The sequence below is a fragment of the Chrysemys picta genome, chromosome 24 (genome assembly GCF_011386835.1).
Source record: "Chrysemys picta bellii isolate R12L10 chromosome 24, ASM1138683v2, whole genome shotgun sequence".
Lineage (NCBI taxonomy): Eukaryota > Metazoa > Chordata > Testudines > Emydidae > Chrysemys > Chrysemys picta.
The window spans coordinates 4,780,235-4,803,575 of NC_088814.1; the positions used below are offsets into that span (position 1 = coordinate 4,780,235).

General features: G+C 61.5%; 1 protein-coding gene across 19 annotated transcripts in view; it reads left to right on the forward strand.

The window, feature by feature from the left end:
* The window catches only part of SRCIN1 (SRC kinase signaling inhibitor 1), a 183,998-nt gene that overhangs the window by 143,776 nt on the left and 16,881 nt on the right, over positions 1–23,341 (forward strand). For 13 of the 19 annotated variants that reach the window (XM_024100746.3, XM_042844553.2, XM_042844552.2 and 10 more), the window contains 16 exons: positions 679–871; positions 2,067–2,265; positions 2,658–2,751; positions 4,668–5,497; positions 7,055–7,147; positions 8,257–8,300; positions 9,300–9,478; positions 11,319–11,494; positions 11,974–12,095; positions 14,717–14,864; positions 15,710–16,010; positions 17,433–17,676; positions 19,094–19,248; positions 19,348–19,500; positions 20,623–20,751; positions 22,576–22,635. In XM_024100746.3, the coding sequence (XP_023956514.1) occupies positions 679–871; positions 2,067–2,265; positions 2,658–2,751; positions 4,668–5,497; positions 7,055–7,147; positions 8,257–8,300; positions 9,300–9,478; positions 11,319–11,494; positions 11,974–12,095; positions 14,717–14,864; positions 15,710–16,010; positions 17,433–17,676; positions 19,094–19,248; positions 19,348–19,500; positions 20,623–20,751; positions 22,576–22,635 (3,120 nt within the window). The remainder of the gene's footprint in view (positions 1–678; positions 872–2,066; positions 2,266–2,657; positions 2,752–4,667; positions 5,498–7,054; positions 7,148–8,256; positions 8,301–9,299; positions 9,479–11,318; positions 11,495–11,973; positions 12,096–14,716; positions 14,865–15,709; positions 16,011–17,432; positions 17,677–19,093; positions 19,249–19,347; positions 19,501–20,622; positions 20,752–22,575; positions 22,636–23,341) is intronic. The other 6 variants (XM_042844559.2, XM_065577548.1, XM_042844560.2 and 3 more) reach the window with 3 other exon arrangements.

The window sequence follows — 23,341 nt, forward strand, 5'->3', positions numbered from 1 at the left end:
TGCTGTAAACCCAATCCCATTACGTCCGCCCAACTCATGCAGCCGTAACCTTTGCCGCTGCTTTCCTTCCAGAATAACCTGGGCATTTAAGCTTCCTGGGAGCCAGTTTCTTGCCGTTATGGCTGGCGACCCTCCTTTAATTGCTAAAATTATTCCAAAGCCCCTCGGTTGCCAGGCGGCCGTTCCCGTCTTGATTGTAACCGGGGCGATAGAAGGACTCAGAGGAGCTTGGAGTGCAAAGGGACTGTCTGTAAATGACGTAACACGTAGCTGGGTGATTTTCAAGACCCCCGGTAACACGGTGTCAGAATGAAGGAGCTGCTAAGGAGGCTTGAGACTGCAGACTGCCCGCTGCGGGCGGAGAGCGCGCCAAGGACGCAGCAGATGGTCGTACATGCGTCAAACAAGAGATCAGGGAGGCCTTGCACTGAAGTCGAGGGTAGAGTCTGGAGCACGGCCCTGGGCTGGTTCAGCGTGGGGCATAGAACAAAGCACCCCCCCCACACTGCCTCCTTGGCTCAGCCCTAGCCCACGGCTCGCCAGTGCTGCCTGGGGTCTCAGAGGAGGCGCTGTTGCCCCATGAGGTGTAGAATGGGGCACCCCATCGCTCCGTGAGCTCTAGCTAGTCCGGGGGAGTGGGGGGGTGCGTTCTCTGACGGCTCGTCTCTTCCGTTCCAGACAAGAAGTTCGCGGCACTCCCAGGGCTCCCAGCCCGCCCTGGCCGATCAAGCCAAACTCTCCTTCGCCTCGGCCGAGTCCCTGGAAACCATGTCTGAAGCCGAGCTGCCCATTGGATTCAACAGGATGAACCGGTTCCGGCAGAGCTTGCCTTTGTCCCGCTCCACCAGCCAAACCAAGCTCCGGTCGCCAGGTACCGCAGGCCGGCTCCCACTGCGTCTCCGTCGGGGGCGTTTTAACCTGTTGCCCCACCAACACGTCTACACATGCCACGGGAGCTGGGGCTGGCAGACTCCATCAGTGGGATGGGAGGGCTGACTGTGTGTGCTCCTGTCTCCCTCTAGTGGCCGCCTCTATTGACTACAACAGCCTGCTACTTCCTGACAGCTGAGGGAGTTACTCCTTTAGCTCCAGCGCTAGGGGGTTGTGCCTTTGATGACCCATGGCATTAGTATGTGTAAGGGGGCAGGGATCAATGGTAGGGTACCTAGGAATGACCACATTGAAGTGGATCAGACCAGTATTGTGCCAGCTATTGTGCAAGAAACCCTGTTGAAGGCATTTATGGGTAACTTTGTCCGTAGGAGGAGAAACCTCTTCCTAAAGCCCCCATCAGCCAGGAGTTGGCTGCTCATCAGGCCAGCCTTTGACTTTTCTGATCCGCAAACGCTGGTCACTTATTGTTCCCTGGCCCAACAGCTCCACTGCATGCCCACCAACAGCACAGGGCTCCAGTCAGGCAAACCCAGGCCGCCGGGGCCCAGAAATGCAAGCCGCTTCCCCTTTAAGCGTCCAGAGAACTCCTGCGGCTGTAAGGAGCGAGTTATCGGAGCGGATGAGATGAGCACTCCTTCCCGTGGGGTGGCAGCAGCTGGGATCTCCCAGATGACAAGCGCCGGAGGTCGTTGTTACTTTTCGGGAGTGGGGTGGGGAAGCGTTGAGACGCAGAGTGGGGTGGGGAAGGAAGATGGGGCGAGAAATCAGCTTTCCGACGACGTCAAGTACAGCCGCAGCCCTGGAGCCAAAGATCCCCCTGGTTTGTGAAGGGTTAAATACGGCTTCGGGTGGGAAGTTTGTGGTTAAGCCCGGGTCACTAGCACTTTGTTTTTAGGTGAGATACTGGACTTTAATTTATGTCACTCTTCCCTGGCTTGAGCAATGTTTTACTGGCACTGGTCTAAGCGTGAATATAGAGTAATAACAATAATATGGGATCTATAGACCCTCCAATGAGATGGGGAAACTGAGGCACGGAGCCAGGACTAGCACCCAGGTCTCCTGATTCCTAGCCCCTTGCCCGACGTACTGGGCTGCCGCGCTGTCAGTCAGTGCCTGCTCAGAGCTGTGTTTTTACCCTTTCTCCCCTTCTCTCCCGTCTCCGTTTCCAGGGGTCCTTTTCCTGCAGTTCGGGGACGAGACGAGGCGCGTCCACATCACCCACGAGATCAGCAGCATGGACACGCTGCACGCCCTCATCGTCCACATGTTCCCCCAGAAGCTCACCATGGGGATGCTGAAATCGTCCAACACCGCCATCCTGATCAAGGACGAGTCGCGCAATGTCTTCTACGAGCTGGAGGACGTCCGGTGAGGGCCCCCGGGAAGGAGGCGGGGGCCGCAGGCGCGCTCAGTGGGGCGGGGAGAGGGGGATAGACAGAGATTCGCTTCCAGCTGGGCTCAGAATTCCGACTCAGGTTTGCTCCCTGCATGGTGACGGCGCCAGTGTGTTTGCCGGGCCAATTCCCAGATGCTTTGGAGCAAGGGGAACTCCTCTCTTGTGCACATGCCCTGGCTGATTGGCCAGTGTGGCCCTCGTGGCCCGTCCCTCCCTGACCCCGCAGCAGACGGACGTCCTGACGCGTGAGATTTGTTTGCTCCCATTTTAGCACGGAGCGAGGGGGCTGCTGCCGGTGGTCCAGGGGCTAGCAATCTGCACTGCCATTGGGGTGTCCCGCTCACTGCTTCGCCTTCTCTTTCAGGGACATCCAGGACAGAAGCATCATCAAAATCTACCGCAAAGAGCCCCTCTACGCCTCCTTCCCAGCCTCGCACATCACCAATGGGGACCTGAGGGTAAGGAGACGGCGGATGTCCCACCTCTGGGGGAGGGGCTGTCTCAACTTGTCCCATCTGGGAGGGAGAAGAACTACCCCATTTCATGGGGCCAGGGCTCTCCCATCTCCATGTTGGGTTTGGGGGAAGAATGGTGCCAGGAAATGCACAAAGACACACACACGGGCTGTCGAAAGCTGGACACACACACACACACACACACACACACACACACACACACACGGGCTGTCGAAAGCTGGACACACACACACGGGCTGTCGAAAGCTGGACACACACACACACACACACACACTCACACGGGCTGTCGAAAGCTGGACACACACACACACACACACACACTCACACGGGCTGTCGAAAGCTGGACACACACACACACACACACACACTCACATGGGCTGTCGAAAGCTGGACACACACACACACACACACTCACATGGGCTGTCGAAAGCTGGACACACACACACACACACACACACACACACACACACTGTCGGAAGCTGGAGAGACACACACACACACTGTCGGAAGCTGGAGACACACACACACACACACTCTGTCGGAAGCTGGAGGGCAGGCGTGGCTGTGAGCGCACAGACCTTGCTTGTGTGAGAGCCAGGGGGGCTAGGGGAACACTGGTGCCTGAGTGTGTTTGTGGAAGGAGTTATGGGCTCCCATTAAGTGTTACTTTAGGAGATTGGATGGTCGGAGCCCTGGCAGTGGAGTCATAAACATGCTGATTAGGGTATTAATCAGAGTAAATTGTTGTGCTCCTGCAATCTGCCAGGGCGTGTGGGATGGTGCTGATCTTCATTTCTGGGGTGCATCAGGGTGAAGGCCAAGGGGAGGCTGGTTCTTCAGGGGTTGGGTTTGCACCGGGATTCCAGTCTCATCCTAGGAGGGAGGGCTGGGTTTGCACTGGGATCTGGCATTCTGGTCTTGCCAGGAGTGGGGTGGGGGGGCGGGTTTCTGGGTTTACTCCAGGATCTGCCTTCTGGCCACTGCCACCTCTACTGACCCTCCCCACTTTGCGTGATCTTCTCTGGGCTCTAAGTCCCTGTGGCAGTGTCTCCTGATTTCACAATGAACGTGTGTGGGTGGGTGGGGTGGGGGTGGAGGGGGATTATTTGGCTCTGCTGACAGCACGCGCGTGTGTGTGTGTGTGTGTGTGTGTGTGTGTGTGTGTGTGTGTGTGTGTTTGAAAGCATCAATGTTTACAAACAAGCAGCTCACGCCCCGTAGGGCTCCCCTCCCTTAAGCCCCAGCCTCCAATCCCACTTTGCTTATGTGAGAAGCAGCAGCGTGTGAGTGAGTGAGTGTGTGTGCGCGCGTGCGAGATCACCCCCACACCACAGACTCTAGGCCTGGTTCTCCATTGCCCTGCCCCCTGTGCAGCCCTTTACGCTAGTGCAAAGCGGGTGCAAGCCATGGCCATCCTGGGGCTGGCAACAGAGGATCGGGCCCTTTCTGTGTTCCTTGCACATGGCCCCGGGCGATGGGCTGCAGCGGAGAGGCGGGAGCTAGGCAGTGTCAGTATCCCCGCCCTCCTGTCCTGTGTCCCTGTCTTCCCAGGCCCTTCTGCCTTCTAAACCCCCCCCCATGTGCAACTGCCCATCACCTGCCGCAGCTCAGTGTGTGAACTATGAACCGCCAGCACATCTAGGGGGGTCGCCAGGGAGAATGGGGGGACAGCGGGGGAGGAGAGAGGTACTGTCACATGCATGCACACCCACGTGCGTGCACACACGTGCAACACACCCGCAAAGGCAGCTCGTCTCGGCGACCCTATGAACCCCCACCCCCCTTTTGCGGGTCTCCGGGCCCCACTCTGGAAGGGTTCCGCCGGGGTGGGCCTGGGGCTTGCCCCACAAGAGGGGCGAGTGGTTACAGCCTCGGTGGCACGTCTCTCTTCCCTGCAGCGGGAGATGGTTTACACCTCCAGGGAGTCGTCCCCCACCCGCCGGCTGAACAGCATGTCCCCCGCTTCCCACCTCACCTCTGGCTCCCCTCCGCCCGTGCTCCAGTCTTCCTCCCCGTCCCGCTCCCGCATGTCCTACAGCGGCGGGCGCCCGCCCTCCTACGCCGGCAGCCCCGTGCACCACGGCGAGCGCCTCTCCAACCTGCCGCCCGCCGCGGGCGTGTCGCCCAGCCCCAGCGCCATCCTGGAGCGCCGGGACGTCAAGCCGGACGAAGACCTGGCCGGCAAGAACATGGTGCTGATGAAGAACGAGGGGCTGTATGCCGACCCCTACGGCATGGTGCACGAGGGGCGGCTCAGCATCACCTCCACGCAGTCCCTGGCCGGCATGGGCGACCCCTTCGCCTACGCCGGGGGGCTGTACAAACGGGGCTCGGTCCGCTCCCTCAGCACCTACTCGGCAGCCGCCCTGCAGACAGAGCTGGAGGACAGCCTGTACAAGCCCAACGCCCAGATCTACAGCGACACCTACGGGCCCAGCCTCGGCTTCCGCATGCCCCCGTCCTCCCCGCAGAAGATGGCCGACGGCCGGCTGGTGGACGTCCAGCAGGGGCAGAGCCCTCACAGTCCCTACTCGGGGCCGCCCAGCAGGTCCTCACCTGTCCGCCAGTCCTTCCGCAAAGACTCCTGCTCCTCGGTCTTCATGGACAGCCCCGTCAGCAAGCCCCGCAACCCCAGCTCCTCGGGGCCCCCCGAACTCTTCCCAGGCCCCGGGGATCGACCCCTATCAGGGTTCGGTCCTCCCGTGCCCGCCAAGGATACGGAAACAAGGTAAGGAACGGGGCTTGGATCGGCAGGTTCCCAGCAACAATGGGACTAGGAGACTGAGTCCTGGGTTTGCCATGCGGTCAGGTTGTGAACCCCCTTTTCCAGATGGGAAACTGAGTCACAGAGAGGAGACAGTCGCACGGCAGTGGCAGAGACGGGAATTAGAACCCAGAAGTCCTGAGATGCAGTAACTGGCTCTGAGCACTAGAGTATGATCCAGCGATACAGGAGGCAGCATCGTTTAGTGGTTTGAGCTGCGGACTGGGCCTCAGGACTCCTGGGTTCTTTTTCTTAACTCTTTCCTGCTGTTGGACCTTGGCTAATGCATCAGGCAGGTGGGGGAATCTGGGGTCTGGGTCACCTCTTGGTGCCACTTTGTAGAGGAAAAACTTCAGTGGGATGCCGAGGAGGGAGGATGGTCTGGTGGATAGGGCTCTGGGCTGGGCTTCAGGAGACCCGAGTTCAGAGCCTGGCTTTTCACGGGCGCCCTGTGTCACTCTGAGCTGGAGTTTTGCTGCCACTCCGCCCCCATTGTGACGCCGATGGCCGTGTCTGCACCCACGGCGCTGCGTAGTCAGGGGCTGAGGTCGAAGCGAGCTGGGCAGTCCCGCCAGGACGTCCACCCAGCTCTTTGCAGCATGCTGGTGTGAGTCTGTGTACTGTGTACTGCTCCCAGCGGCCGTGTGGACGTACCCCCTTGGAATCCTGACCCCTTATCGCTCTGTGCCTCGGTTTCCCTGGCAGTGCATCCCTATCCCAGCTCATCAAACTAGGGGCCCCGCACAAGAGGGAGCAATTCTGTCTTCCCCAGCCTGTGTATGAAAAGCCAGAGCCCCCATTGTAACACAGCCAGTGCAGCAGGGAGAGATGCACACAGGCAGGTAGTTGGTATGGAAATAAGCCATTATCTTGCCTTTCATCTCTCTGCGCCTGTCTCTTCATCTCCCAAGCAATGATGGTCTCATTTGTTGTTCCCAGGGACAAGCCGGGCTGTCAGGGGGGAGCCATTTGGGATCTGTCCAGGGGGAGAGAGATGGGGGAGGATGGAGGCGGACAGCAAAGGACAGTGGAATTAGCAGCGCTGTCCCGTCATGAGCTGCTGTACCGACAAGCGCCCGCGCCAGGACCTCAGATGGACTCATTATTCACAGGCCGCCCAGGGCCCCGATAGGGGAGGACGAGGCTCAAAGAAGGACAAGGCCCTCAGGGACAGACTGAGGGTTGAGATCCCTTTTTAAATATTGCCCGGGCTCTACGACCAGGGATGGGGGTGGGAGGCTGGAGCAGAGAGAGACGGAGGGTCGGATCCCCAGCTGGCGCGAATGGACATGGGGAGAGAATTGACCCCAAGGGAGCTCCACTGATCTACACCAGACGAGGGTCTGGCCCTGAGACTCCAACAGGGTTTGAGCACCTAGGGTGTGGATCCAGATGGGGCGTTCTCCTGGGCAAGGCCAGGACCCTGGGTCCATAGGCCCTTGGCCTCCCCTGCGGATACCCGGCCCTGGAGGGTCCGTCCGCTGGAGCCCAGATCTAATCCTGCTCTGTTGCCCCCCAAAGGGAACGGATGGAAGCCATGGAGAAGCAGATTGCCAGCCTGACGGGGCTGGTGCAGAGTGCGCTGCTCCGGGGCTCCGAGGGCGAGACCCCCAGGTAAGGAAGGGGGGCAGGAGGCCGCTGATCCTGCCCCTGCGTGGGGCAGGTGGCAGGTTGCGCGTGATCCAGGCTTTCCCGGCGATCTCAATAGCCACGAGCTGCATCCCGCAACGTCCTGCAGGGGGCGCCGGGGGCTATTTTACGGGAACGCGGCGTCATTCAATGGAAGCGCGTGGGGATTGGAGGCTTTAAGCCCCGCCCAGTGATGCGGCTGCCGAGAGGAAACCAAAGGGCGCGGAGCATCGCTCTCGTCCCCAGTGGGCCCCGACAGATTCTCCAGGGGGGTGGGGAGAGCACCCCAGACACACGGGCCGTCTGCGAACGAGGCCGTGATCCCCGCTCCCCCGGGATGGTCACCCAGGGCAGCCCCATCGCTGCCGATCACACCCGCTGGGCTCGCCAGGGCTGAGCACAGAGCAGGGCCTGGGGATCAGGCCTGTGATAGGCTCTTAGGAACGGCGGTAAGGACCACGCCCGCGGTCCATGTGGTCCAGCACCAGCCACTGCCAAGCAAGGTTCCGGATTCCCCCTCCAGGCAACTTGGGCCCAGCGAGGCTCTTCCTACCACCCGTTCGTCGAAGGCTGGCTCCTGCTCCGAGCCAGGAGGGTCGACAGCCTTTCCAAAGCGCTTGGTGTCCTGTCCTTTCACTGTGTATTTCTCCGACTCCGGAGAGTCTTGTTCTCCCTGGATTCGCTTGATCCCTGCTAAGCTCCGGGCCGCTATCTTGTGGCAGTGAGTTCCACCGGCTCATGGTGCCCAGTGGGGCCCAGTGCTCATGGACACTCTGGCCAGTGCAGGCAGTTCTAACAGGGCAAAGGGGCCTCGGAGCGGCTGTAAATCTCACTGGCTCCCCCCTCAAGGCCCAGGGGAACCCCAGCGTGTTCAGCTTGGGAAGGGAGAAGCAGGATCTCCCTTTAGGGCTGTTTGAGGGGGGAGATTGGGAGGGGGCAGCAAGACACTAACACCTCCCAGTTAACATCCTTCTCCGGGCACCTCCTCCCCTGCTCGTGGCCTATCTCGGTGACCTCCCACCTTTGCCGGCTCTCCTGGGCCGGGGCTTGGCATGTTTAACCCGATCTCATCTGCCGCCCTCCCCTCCACGCAGCGAGAAGACGGACGCCACCAACGGAGGGACACCCCCGTCAGCACGTAAGTGATGGAGCCGCAGTCCCAAACCCCGCCGGCGCACTGGGTCCTCCCACTCCGGGGGCCGGGGAGCGCCATTGGGGTAGCTGGCCCCGGGTTGGAGAGGAGCGCGTGGGATTTCGGGCTCCAGGGGCTTGTGGGAGGGGCCTCCAGGGCTCCCCCTCCTAGGCAGGTGGCATCAGCCCTCGAGGATGGGTCTCCGTCCTCTGCCCCCGCCCCCACCCCCTCTCTCCAGTGAGGAACGTGGCTTCTGAGGGAGACTCTGAGCAGCTCCACAGAAAGACTCAGGAAGCCTGGCCCAGCCCTACCCCACACAGCAGCTCCTCCCCTACCGGCCCTGTCCACACCCCCACACAGCAGCTCCTCCCCCACCGGCCCTGTCCCCACCCCCATGCAGCAGCTCCACCTCCACCATCCCAGCTCCACCCCCACGCAGCAGCTCCTCCCCTACCATCCTGTCCCCACCCCCATGCTGCAGCTCCTCCCCACCATCCTGTCCCCACCCCACACAGCATCTCCTCCCCACCAGTGCGGCCCCACGCACAGCAGTGCATTCCTCGCTCAGTGCTCTAAAATCCCCCCCTTGCCCGCACTGGGAGCGCCCAGACGAGTGATTCTGTTTCTAGGGGCTCTTTGGCAGTTGGTGTCTTACTGCCTGGTCTCAGGGTACAATTCTGGGCACCAAACCCACCCGCCTCTAGGCAGAAACGGGGCTGGGTTTAGCCGCAGGACCGGGCCGGGAAGTGGGTTCTGTGGAAGGTGGGAGAACCAGATTTGCAGACCCAGCCATGGCGTGGGGTGTCTCTTGCTGGAGGGGCCCGGTGGGCTGTGGAAGGGAGACCAAGGGGAGGTGCCTTATATTTAGGTAGGGCCTCCCCTGCAGACTGAAAGCACTGTGTGTGTCTAGAGGGGGGAGGAGAGGGGGCAGAGAACGAGGGAGAAGGGATGGGAGCCTTCCCCGGACTTAGCACTGCATTAGTCCTGCTCTGTTCTTGCTCTCAGCCGCCAGCCGGAGCTGCACGGGGACTCCGATCCCCGCCCCCTCGTACCCCTCCGCCACCAGCACCCCAGCCGGGCAGCCGACGGCCATCACCCGCCTGCACATGCAACTGCACCTCCACGACCTGCAGCAGAACGCCAGCGACCTCCGCAACCAACTGCAGCAGCTGAAGAAGCTGCAGGTGAGGGGAGCGCCAGCCTGGGAGCGTGCCCGCCGGCTCTCATCGGGGCATGTGCGGCTCGGGGCCAGGAGAGTCCTGCCTGGCCTCTTAGCACACAGCTCCTGACCCCAGTGGCAGGAGGTGGGGAAGGTCACCCACAGGCAGGAAGGGCCCAGTCGGCAAAAGGAGCCCCGGAGTCAGGCCTACGCTGCAAAACAAGGTGTGGTCTTAACCCGGGTTCAAATAGCAGTGAAGATCCGGCCACTTGGCTTTAACCCCAGGCTCCCCCATCGCTCACGCTGCCGTGTCGTCACTGCTCTTTGAACCCGAGTTAAGAACACCCCTGTGTCCCAGTGTAGACAGACCATGTCCCATTGTAGCCTCAACCTCTTGTTCGAAACCACCATCCAGCGCCTGTGGTGCTGGTGATACGGGGACCAGCCTGAGACCCGCCAACGCCCGTGGGCCACCAAAGAGCTGTCCCGTGGCAATCGCCCGTTCACCAGCCCCTGAGCCGGCTGTCCTGCTGCTCAGGTTCGAACTCAGCCCAGCTTCTTGGCCTGGAGCAAAGCAAAGGAGCGTTGGTTGGCAAAGGGGGGATTGGCTGTTCCGTGCCCAGTTAAGATCTGGGGTAGCAGAGCAGCGTTCCCCCACATCCACAGCCACCCCCCCTGTCCTCCTCCTCTCTCCCTGCTAGCTCGTACCCCCACCCACAGCTTGCACCAGAATCCCACGCTTCCTGCTGAACAGTGCCTGCCCTGGCACTGGACGGCCAGGCAGATGGCAGCTCCCCGTCAGGAGCCAGGGATCTTGGTGGCCAGGCCCAGCTTTTCTTGGTCTCGTCTAGCGCCAAAGCTAATTACCAGTGACAGATTTGGGGGGAGCGGCGGTTCTGGCTGGCGCTGCAGAGATGGGGGAGGGGGAAGCGGTCCAGTCCGGTGGAATGGAGAACGGCTGACGCCCTCCCAGGGCCCGGCTCCTTCCGTCAATCGGCCAGATTCCCGGGAAATACGTCCGAGATCAAAGTCCAGCCTGTGCCACACACACCCGCCCCTGCGTCTGTCTCACCCTGACCCTCCTTGGCAGACCCTGCCACGGCCGGGATTGCCAGGCGAACCAGGGGAGCCGAGCCCGGCGGCTTTGCCCGGGGAAAGCACGCAGAATGGGGGGTTGGGGAACCATCTTTGCCAGCTGTTGGATTTTTAAGCTGACCCGCGGGTGGACACAGGAGGCAGCCTGGTAGTCGTGACGAAGGGGGGTTGGTTGCTCTCCAGTGGGACAGAGGAAAAGGGGATCCCCGGCGAGCCCCCCAACATGTGTGTAAGGGCTGAGCTGCCCCCACCTGTCATGCTGGGGGGTTAATGTGTAATCGACTTGTTCCCCCCCCTCCCCCAGTGCCACCACCACATTCTCACCTGGGCAGTGACAGCCGCATGTTATCCCTGGAGCTGGGGTCAGCACTTCACAATCCCCCTTCATCCCCAGCTTTGCTGGCAGGGCACTTGGCTGCTGGGTGGCAGACCCCCAGGTTCTCAGCCAGCCTTGAATCCTGCCCCCCTTCGCCCTCCTATGTGCAAATGGGAGCTCCCTGTCTCCTGTTCTACTAGGAAAGACCCTTGCCAAGCTGGGGTCCTGGCTCCCACCGCCTTGCTCCAACCACCGGCTAGAGCTGGGAATAGAACCCAGGAGTCCTGGCTCCCCGTGCCCTGCATTGCCATTCTGGGTGTTCGGATCTGTATTGGGGAGGGCGACAGAATCGGTCGGCTTTTCCGTTTCCTCGTGCTCCCTGAAGTATCCCCAGTTCACGCCCTCCCCTCCCTTCTCTGTCCCCCCACCCCACCCCGCCTCTCTGGCCTCACAGCTGCAGAACCAGGAGACGGTGAAGACGATGCTGCGGCGGACGGAGACAGAGATCAGCGTGCGGGTGACGGACACCATGCGCAAGCAGGAGGACCCCCTGCAGCGTCAGCGCAGCCTGGTGGAGGAGGAGCGGCTCCGCTACCTGAACGAGGAAGAGCTAATCACCCAGCAGTTAAAGTGAGGGCGGGATTGGAATCCGTCCCTGGGGGGGCAGGGCGCCCAGTGCCTGTCCCTGGGGGTGAGCGGGCAGGGTGCCCAGTGCCTGTCCCTGGGGGTGAGTGGGCAGGGCGCCCAGTACCCATCCCTGATCCTGCCTATGGCTCTGCCCTCTCCGAGAGGGCCTGGGAACGGCTCTGGGAATTAAAGTCTGCGTGGCCAGCTCCCCAGCGGGTATAAATTGGCCATAGCACTAGTGGGCCGGTTCGGAGAGGCCCCCGGTCAGCCTTCGTGCCGGTGCCTGATCCTGAAGAGGTACCAGAGCTGCTAACGGCCTAACGGGCCCAGCCCGGGGCCTGAGCGGCAAGCCGTGCATGCGTGCCCCGGGGGCCTTGCCCGCACTCCCCGATCCAGCCCGGCTGCTCCCCTTCCCCCAGCTCCCCCTCTCCTCGCCGCGGCCCGGAGGACGGGGGAGTGACATTTGCACGGTGTGCTTACAGCGACCTGGAGAAGTCGGTGGAGAAGATCCAGAAGGACAATCACCGGCTGGTTCCTGTGCAGGAGCTGGAGGAGAAGGCCATGGTGCTTAAACAGCTGGGGGAGACGCTGACCGAACTGAAGGGTGAGAGAGGGCCGGCGGGGGGAGAGGGCCGAGGGCGGTCCCAGAGGTGCGTAGGTCTGGGGGGCTGGTAGGATCGTGGGTGGGATTAGCTTGCACCCCTGAATGCTATCCAAGCGCATTCAACTGCACCCGTCAGGGATGGCCTAAGTTTGCTTGGTCCTCAGTGCCGGGGGCGGGAGCTGGGCTTGATGACTGCTCAGGGTCGCTTCCCGCCCTCCATTTCTGCGATTGTGTGGAGGTGGGTGTGGGGCAGCCTTGGAGAGCTGTGTGTGCCGGGCTCAGTATTCAGGGTGGTTTGTGTGTACGTTTGCAGGTGCCCTTGTTTTAGTTGATGTAGGAGGCTGTGCCCGGGGGCATATATGCCGACAATTACAGGTGTTCCTGTGTCCACATGTACTCGGTGTGCAGTTTGCATCCCCAGTCCCCAGTGGAACCAATGAGAACCAGGCGTCCAATCCCCTTAGGCAGCTTTCAAAGCTTCACCCTGAGGGCGTTTGGACCTTTGATTTTATTGTGGGGTTGGTTTGTGGTTTGGAGCTGGCAGATGTGACCCTGTAATTGCACACACGTGTATGTTTGGTTTGTTGTCTGTGGAAGTTTGCATATGTCACATGTATGAACCCAATGGTTACCAGGTGTGTAAGTTTGGCTGCGTGAGTCATTATTTGGGAGTTGTATGAGTCTGGGTTGTAGGTGTAGTTGCATGTCTGGGTTTGTGTGTGTCTCCCTGCATTGGTATGTTCATGTGCTTGTATTGTATGTTTACCTGTGAGTTTGTATGTATTTGGGTTGCGTGAGCTTGTGTGTGTGTGTGTGTGTGTGTGTGTTTGCATGTGTTTGCAAGTTTGCAGGTTGCAGTTTCCTGCATACTTGCAAGTGTTTGCATATATTCAGGTTGCATGTTGCCTCCCTGTGTTTGGGTGGCGTGTTGCCTGCATGTTCGGGTTGTGTGTTGCCTGCGTGTTTGCACATCTCTGGGTTGCAGGTCTGCATGTATTTGGGCTGCGGGCTGGTTGCACGTGTCTGGGTTGTGTGTTGGCGTGGATGCACGCCTGCCGGTGTGTTTGCAGCTCTCCCACATGACGGCCTGCGTGGCTGGGTCCCGGTTTGCTCTGCTAGCTGTCAGAGTGAGTGCCGGAGACGCTGCCTGAGTGGCACTTGTGGTTCTGCCTTGGCCTCCCCCGCCCTCAGGGGCCTGCGCTCAGCCTTCCCCACCCCCTGCCATGGCCCATCTCTGGGCTGGAGTCCCCCCTCTTTCCCCCCTTTAGCAAAACCTCCATTGAACGTGGCAGAGTTTGTGCTTCCTGGAGCCAAGCCAGCTGCTAAGTGTAGGTGCATTAAGAGCTGCCAAGGGCATGGGAGGGCATGGGAGTGGGTGGAGAGGGAGCTGGGCTTGGCCTGGTCTTTAGATCAACCAGGGAGAGTGCCCCTTCCCCATCACCCCCGCCTGCCACGCGGATGTGGAACATGGCTGGCAGCCAGAGCGAAGAGGTGGAGCACAAGGCTGGGAGCCAGGAGCCCCCTGAGTTCTAATTCTGGCCCTGCCACCGACTCACTGCACGTCCTTGGTCAAGGCTCCTCGTGCCCTTGGCGGGTGCCCCCCTCCCGCAAGTGCACATAACAAGTTACTGCTGCCCCACTTTCAACCAGGTTTGACCCAGCCCCTAACACTAGCTCCGCCCGTCACCCCGAAAGCAGTGACAGCCCTGACCAGCCCCGACAGCGAGAAAGCGAGGGTACAAACAGCCCAGCGAGCAGAGGGGGTGTAAGAGCCGCCCTGTGTTCAGGGTGAACGTAACAAACAAGAGCCTCCTCCCACCCGGGGGAGGCTGCCCGAGAATCTGAACCGTGTGGCTGGTGGGGGTTGGGCTGGGTCGGGATGGGGGCGTGGGAAGCAGGAGAAAGATCAGGGCAGCAGAGAGAGAAGGCAGCAAGGAAGCGCTAGACCCAGAAGCACTGGTGGTGTCACCTCTCCAGGTGTTTGTGAGTACAGGGTTACCATATTTCAAGGTCCCAAAGAGAGGACACTGCCAGGGGAAGGCAGGGGGTACAGTTTCTGTGGCAATACCATCCCAGGCCCCCCCTTACTCCTGCGCTGTGGTGGCACAGCCTCCAGAGCTGGGCGCCCAGTCAGCAGCCGCTGCTCTCCAGCCGCCCAGCTCTGAAGGCGAGGGAAAAGGACAAGTGAGGAAAAATCACGGACATTTGTCCCTCTGTCAAAAATCCGCCCGGATGGAGATTGGAGAGCCGAAAAAGAGGTCGCGTTCAGGGAAACCCAGACGGACGGTAACCCTGTGTGAGTAGGCAGAGGGTGCTCTGGCCCTGTGTGTGCGTGGCAGGGTGTGCCCATGGCAGGGGCTGTGGTGGGTCTGCCTACACAGGGAGTGACCATGAGCTGCCCCTTGCAATCACGGGCGCTTTTCTCCTAGGACGGACGGGGAGGAGGGTTTTCCCCTAAGTTCTCCCAGCCGCCTCCTCCCAGCCGTGCCAAGCAGACGTGGGCAAGGCAGAGCCAGGTGTGTCTCTGGGTGCAGGGCTTTGCATTCCCATGCAGCGGGGAGGGGAGGGTCTTGCCCAGCCCTCCCTGGGCCTGCTCTGACCCTGCTCCTCCCCCGCCGCAGCTCACTTCCCCAGCCTGCAGAGTAAGATGCGGGTGGTGCTGCGGGTGGAGGTGGAGGCTGTGAAGTTCCTCAAGGAGGAGCCGCACCGGCTGGATGGCCTGCTGAAGCGCTGCAAGACCGTGACAGACACCCTCGCCCAGATCCGCAGGTGAGCTACTCCCGGCCCGGATCCCCAGGGGAGTCCTGTTACCCCACCCCAGGGTGGGTCCCAGCTCCCTGGGCCCTGATCCCTGCTGGGGCGGAGGGAGGGGTCTCGTTCCTCTCTCCGCTCCACCAATGATCCCATTCTCAGTCACTCCTTTGTCAAATTTCCCAGCCAGCCCCTTCCTGCTCTCTCGAGGCTCCCCGTAACCATGCCCACAGCTGCTCATCGTCCTCTGCCCTGAAGCCTGCGCCTGGCGGTGCTTGGGCAGCTGGGCTCAGATCCTCCGAGGGATTTAGGCACCTCGATACCTGGTGTCTCTCCATGCACCGATCAGAATAATCTCATAGGTCCCTCGAGCTGCCCCGTCTGTCTGTCTGTCTCTATCCGCCCGTTGTCTTTCGTCTTCGAGCGGAAGCTCCTTTTTGTTCTGGGTTTGTACCGCACCTAACACAACGGGTGCTCGTTACAAGCTCTAGGCGCACCGGTAATTACTGGAATACAAACGATGATCATTAGTGCTGCCTGGAAAAGGACAATTTAGTCCTGGTGGGAAATTTCAATTGTGAAATTTTTTGTGTGCGTTTGACCAAAAAACCCCAAAACCCAACGGGGGCGGGGTCAGGGGGTTGAAAAACCCTTTTTCGATTTAAAAAAAAAGAAAAACGTTTGTTTTGAAAACTGCAAACGTTCCATTATTTGGTGGTGGTTGATAAATGTATCGACCCACACGGAACCGTTCGATGCGGTTGAAAATGCGTTTGACAACAGGTTACAGCACTTCTCAGCTGCGCTGCCCCACCCTCACCCCAGCCCCCCATGGGGACCTCTGAACTCTGTTCCATTGGCAGGCAAGTGGATGAGAGCGTGTGGGCTCCGTCCAACAACCTGAGCCAGTCCCCGAAGAAGGTGGCATCAGAGATCGATTTCAGCAAGGGTCTGGATTTCGAGGTCCCCACCAGCCCCCCGATGAACCTCCATGACCTGACCGCCTCCACAGATACCCTGGGCACGCCGGGCTTCGGGCAGAGTGGCCCCCAGCCCCCCAAGAGCAATAACCCCTCCCGGGCTCCGGAGATGGTGCCGGCCAAGACCCAGACGGGCCCCGAGACTCCCGGCAGGAGGAGCGCGGACAAGGCCGTGTCCGTAGAGGTGAGAGCCGGGGTCGGGGGGGAGCGTGGCGCTCCTGCTGGGTTGTCTGGCCTGTCGCACACTCAGGAGAGGTTCAAGCCCAGGCCTGCAGGCCAACCCTGTTAGGAACTGAGAATAAAGTGCTCCAGGATTTTTACACTGCAGGGCTTGAACCAGCCCTGTCACTCTGGGGTGTGTGCTGTAGGGGGCGCCACCTCCCCACCTATCTCCCAACACTCCCCACTGGAGCAGCTGCTGTCGCTTCTCTGCTGCTCAGTAGCTCCCCCGCTGGCTGCCTGCGCAGGATAGAGCAGCCTGGGGGCTGCTCTGACATGCGGCGTCTCCCTGTGAGCCGAAAGGGAATCCTCTGGGAGAGAATCTGCCCTGGAGTAGTGATTGGGGCCTCTTGATCCGTTTGGAAAAGCCGGGCAGTGCTGGGTTAAACCTTTAGTCCTGGAGTCTATTTATAAGGAGACCTAGAGGTTAGAGCAGGGGGAGGCCAGGGAGTCAAGACTTCTGGGTTCTATCCCCAGCTCAGAGACGGAAGTGAGGGCTCGTGGTTCGAGCAGGCAGGGCTGGGAGTCAGGACTCCTGGGCTCTATTCCCAGCTAGAGGAAGGGAGTGTGAGCAGAGAAAAGTGGACAAGGAATCAGGACTCCAAGGTTCCATCCCCACTTCCGCCACTGACTCACTGTCGCCTTGGGCAAGTCGCTTTCCCCTCTTCATGCCTCAGTTTCCCCAGTGATGATTTCCCCAGCTCACAGGAAGGGGTGTGAGGATGATGCAGTAGCAGGGACCCTTCCTCTGCAGGCTGGGTCACCTGCTGGGATCATCGAGATGGATCTCACTGATTCCCAGCCGGCGCCGAGGCCTGGGTGGCCCCTCTCTCTCAGTCTCCTGAGATCTGAAATGCTTTAGTCTAACTAGGCTTTGGGTTTAATACAGGGACATGTGGGGGAGGTTTTCTGGCCCATGCTATACAGGGGGTCAGCCTAGATTAGGGATTCTCAAATTTCATTGCAATGCCACCCTCTTCTGACAACAAAAATTATGACAGGACCCCAGGAAGGGGGACCGAAGCCTGAACACGCCCGAGCCGCACTGCCCCAGGGCTTTGGCCCCAGGTTCCAGCAAGTCTAAGCCAGCCCTGGCGACCCCATTAAAACAGGGTCCCGACCCACAGCTTGAGAACCGCTGGCCGAGATGATCCCTTCTGGCCACAGACTGTATCAAACCCTCTAGTGACTTGGGCCCTTTGGAACAGCTATTCCTGGGGTTCCTGCCAGAGCCCCCCAGCCTGTACCCCAGGATTCAGTGCAGCTGGGGATGGAGCCGAGTGCCCCAGATCCTCGTACGGGTGCCACATGTTTCCACGGACGGGGAAGGCTCCCCCGGCCTGTCCCCCCATTGCAAGCCGCAGCGAGCTCTGCTTTCTGCCGGCAGGCCGCCGAGCGGGACTGGGAGGAGAAGAGGGCAGCGCTGACCCAGTACAGCGCCAAGGACATTAACCGCCTCCTGGAGGAGACCCAGGCCGAGCTCATGAAGGCCATCCCCGACCTGGAGTTTGCCACCAAGCACAAGCAGGCCGCCGGCAGCGCCGCCTCCACGCCTGAGCACAAGCCCTCCAAGCCGCAGCACGCACAGAAAGCCACCGCCAAAATCGACCCCAATGGCCGCCGGGGCTCAGGTAGGGGGCAGGGCGGAGCGGGCGAGGAGTGGTCAAAAACCAGGGGTGCCCTTCGTAACATTTCCCTGCATCCGCTCTGGAGGTGCCCTCCCAAGTCACGCCCCCGGACCGCACCCCTCTTCTACCCCCACTGAATCAGGACTCCTGGGTTCTATACCAGGCTCTGGGAGGGGTGTGGGGTCAAGTGGGGTTAGAGCGGGGGGGGGGGGGGAAGCCAGGACTCCTGGGTTCCATTCCTGGCTCTCGGAGAGGAGTGGGGTGTAGTTGGTTAGAGCAGGGTGTGGGGTTGGGGGTCAGGACGCCTGGGTTCTATCCCCAGCTCTGGGAGGGCCGTGCAGCCTAGGGAATCTGCTCACACCCAGCGGCTGGCGTTACAAACTGGCATTGCAGTCTGTGGATGCGCGCGCGCACACACACACACACACACACACACACACACACACACACACACACACACACACACACACACACACACACACACACACACACACACACACACACACACACACACACACACACACACACTATGGCTGAGGCTGCAGCGCCCTCTCTTGGCCAGCCTGGGAAGTGCATGAGACTCTCCCAATGCTGGCATTTGGCCTGCTAGGACCACCTGCAATTCACACCAGCGCCTGCCAGCTCTTCCAAGCTGCTAGCAGGACCTGCTCTGAGCGCCGCGCTGCCCCCTGCTGGAGAACCGTGCTCTGTGCAGGAAAAACGTGTGGGCCTAGAAACTCAGCTGGGTTGGCATGCGGGGGGCGGGGGGTTGAATGCAGCTTCGGAGGGTTTCCCTGCTGTCTTAACCAACGGGTCCTTATCGCAAGGGCTTTGCACCAGGTATGGGAATTGCTCCGTTTCTGTCCCCTGCCTGTAACGTGGACTGAGTTTTAGAGCTGCCCCCAGATCTATTAATGCACCCTGCAAGGTCCTGAGCACCCTCTCAGGTTGTGGAGGGCGTTCAGCACCTCGCAGGATTGCTCCCGTGATCCCTGATCCACGGCTAGCCTAGCCCTAGGCTTCTCCCGAGCTCCGCGGGGCCAGTTGTGTGGCTGACCGTGCGCTGGGGCCTACAGGTGAGGTCCCCGGGGCCCTGTAACCCGACCCAAACGGGTCAGCAGCCAAGCCCTCCGAGCCGGAGGCAATCGGCGTGTCCTACGTAAGCCGCTGCCCTGTTGCAAAAGCCACGGGGATGTTCCCATCACACCCACGCCCCAAAGAGCATACGTCCTTCCTGATTGCACCGGCACATTCATAGGTGGGGGAAACCCCAAGGCTGGGCTGCCCCACAGTCACCTGAGCTGTGGACCCCTGGAGATTCTGCTGCGCCCCACTTGACCGTAGGAGAGTCCCTGGCTTGGGGCAGGGTGGATCGGGGAAGAGCGGGGCCTTGCCTCTAACAGCCCAGTTGTTTCCCCAGACGAGCTGACAGTCCCCAGGTATCGGACCGAGAAGCCCTCGAAATCGCCGCCTCCCCCCCCTCCTCGCCGGAGCTTCCCTTCCTCCCACGGGCTGACCACCACCCGCACCGGCGAGGTGATCATCACCAGCAAGAAGGACTCGAGCTTCATGAAGGTATGGGGCGGGCTCCCCGGGGCGGGGGCGGGGAGCGGGGAGCCCTGGCCAGCCCCGGACGCCCAGGGATGATCCCCCCGCCCCCTCTCGCCCTTGCAGAAGGCAGAGTCGGAGGAGCTGGAGCCCCAGAAGCCCCAGGTGAAGCTGAGGCGGACCGTGTCGGAGGTCACCAGGCCCGCGTCCACCCCACCCATCATCGCCTCCGCCATCAAGGACGACGACGAGGAGGACCGGATCATCGCCGAGCTGGAGGTGGGTGCCGAAGGGTGGGGGAGACACATGACGGGACACCCCCCCAGAACGACACCCCCCCCCACCCATCCAGTCACCCTGGGCCCGATCCTGCACTCTCTCAGGAGGAGGAGCACTGCCATCACCAGAACCAGGATCGGGCCCCTGGCACAGCGGCAAGGAAGCACTGCCCCCTGGGGAAGGGCAGTCAATCAGTTCACAGTATAACGGGGTAGTGGTCTGGTCCTAGCGTCTCCACTCCTGGCTTCACGGAGGGACAGCTGGGCTCGCCGGCAGTCAGTGGGTTCGACCCTCCGGGGGCCCAGCAGGGTCAGGGTGGGCGGGGGCGCCGGGCTTTGGCAGAGCGACCCCACCCCTCTCACTCCAGGCTTCCGTCCGGTTTTGGAGCGTAGCCCCACCGGGCGGGGTGGTCTGAAGCTCTGCCAGGTTCAGAGAAGGATAGGTTGGATTCCCCACGTCCGGGATGGAAACCCTGAAGGCCAGGTACCCTGAGACGATCCATTCAGACACCGTGTCCTGGGGGGGGACCGGAAATCTCCCCCGGAAGCTGGCGCTTGCCCCATTTCCACACATCAGGCGGAGCCGAGGGCTAGACGTCCGGGATGCTTCTTGGGTCCTATTGAGTTCCCCCATGGCTGGCTAGCACCGGGGGTTCCCTGGTCCAAACCCCACGACTATCTAGTTTGGGCTTCCAGTCCCGCCAGAAACCCGTTTGCAGACACCCCCCTCGGACCGAGTGCCAGGGGAGTGCATGAGCCAGGCCGTGATGTGAGTGGCAGGCAGGAGAAACGAACTCCCTGTCCCAGAATCAGAGCCACTAGGGACCCTGCATTCCCCTCGGGCTCTGTCCCGGGCCGGGCCGGGGTTCTCCGTCCCCAGGGGACAGACCGGACGCCGCAGGGCACACGTCGTTCCAGGGGAGGAGCGTCGCTGTGGCCAGGTTTCCAGCTGTCACTTTAACACCTCCCACACCAGTGCCCAGCCGAGAAGAGCCGCTGTCTCGCCCGCTGCGTGCTGGCGTCAGCGCATTTAGGATGAGGCCAGGCTAGGGAGCGGCAGGCCCGGGGCTCCCTCTCCCCGTTTTATTTCTGCTGCACAACCCCCCGTGTTCTGACTCCCCAGGTGTTTCAGAGAAGCTCTGGCTCCCCATTTATCCCCAAGTTCCGCTGCGACCGGCTCGCGGCCGCCGTCTCCCCCGCTCCCGCAGACTTGTGGCCCAATGGGGCCGCGCTGGCAGCCGAAGGATGGAAGGTAACAGCTTGTGCCCGATCGCAACTCCCTCTTCCACCCGGCTGGCTGCCGCTGCACCTCTGCCCGGCCGCCTCTCCCGTCGGCTCCCCCCTTTCACGCGCTCTCTGGATTAACAAACTAACGGCTCATCACAGCCCCCACATCACTCCCCGACGCTGGCGCGGGCTGTACTGACACAAGCACAGGAATCGGCACTAACCACCAGAGCAACAGCCCCTGGCGCTGCCCCTAGGGGCCAGGCTCTGCACCCCACCTGGGCGGGGGGCAGGTGTGCGTGTGGAGAAGGTGCCGGTTCCCACCGGAGGGGGGTGGAAGGGTCTCGTCACTGCACGCAGGATGCCTCACTGGAACGAGGGCTCTGGGGGGCGATGCATGTCCACGCCCCTGGCGCATGATCCGGTCTGAGCTCTGCAGGGGCTTAGGCGGGTGGCCAGTGGTAGGAGACACCCGGGGTTCTCCATTGGGTCAGGGTCTGGGGTTTGGACCTGCGATGGCCCCATTGAGTGGGAGAAGAAGACCGAGGGCTGGCTGGCAGGCGAGAGCACAGAAAGCGGGGGGCTGGAAGGGGGTAAAGCCGAAGAGGGCGTGACACAGAGTGGGGGGGCAGAGGGTACAGCTGCCAATCAGAGAAGGGAGAAGATGGGCCTGGGGGAGCTGGACCCAGGAGCCCGGGGGTGGGGAAGAGCCGGGGCGAAGAGACGGAGGGAAGGGACTGGGGGAGAGGGTGGGAATCTGTCCAAGAGCCCTGGGCACGATCCTTCCAGGCCCAAGGGCCGTCACACCCTGGGGATCCAGCCAGCCAGCAAGAGAGCTGGGCCCCTCCGGGCCGCTCCCGGCTCAGTGCTATGCTGCGCCAGTCGCTGCTGCAGGGAGTAACTCTCCTCCGGGCCTTCCCTTTGGAGCTGGGGAGGAGACGGTTCCCGACAGATTCCAGTCCTGCCTGCAACCCAAACAGCTGGGTCAGCTGAGCCCTCGGGCATCCGGCCTCCCTCCCCAGCTCATCTTCTCCTCCGCTGTCCCCCGCCGAACAAGGGTCAGATCCAACCAACCTGCGACTCTCCCTGCGCCCCGGGCTCCATGCTGGGAGGTGCTCCAGGAGCTGGCCAGGGGGCAGCGTCCCAAAACACGTCCCGCGCCCCGCCTCCGCCTCGCCCTTTACTGACGGGAGACATTGGCAAGGCCCACGGCTCAGAGCACGGCGGCCAAGGAGCTCCGCTGTACCAAGAGGAGACGCGATGCCGCCCTGCGCTTCCCCATCCCCGGCTGTCCTGCTGCCCTCTGCCCCTCTCTGTCTGTGTCGATCTCTTTCCCTCTTCTGCAATCCCATCTCCCGGCGCGTCCCTCTCCCGCACACCAGCCGCCGCGCTCCCCTTCCGCGCCTGATTGGCGGCTGGTGGCGGCTCTGTGCTGCGCTTTCTGCCCAGCGGGTGCTGCCTGGAATCGAGCGTGGAATGGGGGGAGCTGAATCGCCAGCTGCTGGGGGGGGCGGTGTGGAAGCTGCTCCCCAGTGAGTCCCTGCCGCCAGCCCCTGCCTCTTTCTGCTGCCCCTGGTGCTGGCAGGAGTGTTTAGATCCTGGGGGTTGGCTCAGGCCCAGCTCTGGTCCTGGATGTCGGTGCCTGGCCTTGCCGTTTCCCCCTCCTTCCCCCACCTGCATCGGCTGGATCCTAGAACCCCGGAGGGTGGTGATAGGATGAGACCTGCTGCATCGGGGCAGCCCACGTGGGGCCGCACCCACGCCACGAATCCCGGGAAACGGGGCAGCCCCAACCAGGCCCGGCGGGAGGAGCAGAATAACCCGTCTTGTTGCCCTGTTCTGCCACTAGGCTGCAGCGGCCAGCCAGCCCGATGCTGGAACAGACTCCAGCCGCCAGCTGTCAGTCCAGGTAAGCGCTACGGGGGGGTGGGGGGCCTGGGCAGAGCCCCTTGCTAGCCCCCAGCCGCAGACAAAGGAAGTCCTGCTAGCACAGAATCCCCTACCCCTGTAAACACTAACACCTCCCTGCAGTGCACAGCTCGGGGGGGGGGGGGGGTGTCCCCAGGCCCCTCTGCCTCCAGAATGTGTTAGCCAAGCGGGTCAGAGACACTGCCCTTGTGTGTCCCTAGCCTCTGACTGCCAGACGCTGGGTCTGGATCGCTGGATAATTGCCCTGTTCTGTTCATTCTCTCTGAAGACAGGACGATGGGCTAGCCGGACTATTGGTCTGACCCAGCCTGGCCCTTCTGATGTTCTAATGTAATAGTATCAGGTAGGATAGAGGCCGACGCGGCTCCTTCTCTGGGGATTTCTTCATTGTAGGGACCCGCGGCCCACTGCATCTCCTCCGCAGTGCGTCTTTAATCCTGATTTCAGCTCTGTCGGCGGGCTCTTTAAACGGCACGTTGGCTACGTGTTCCCCAGGGCAGCATCTATGCTGGTTAGGGGCCTAACTCCCATTGGCTCCTCTCACGTACCCAGGTGCACTGTACAGTCCAGTGGGCATCTAGCAGCATCAAGGGGTGCCTAAGCCACCATTCCCCAAAGGGGTTACTGAAACCAAGCCCTCCCTCTTGAGTTGTTCTGCGTCAGGCGCGGCCCAGCGCTCAGGTGCT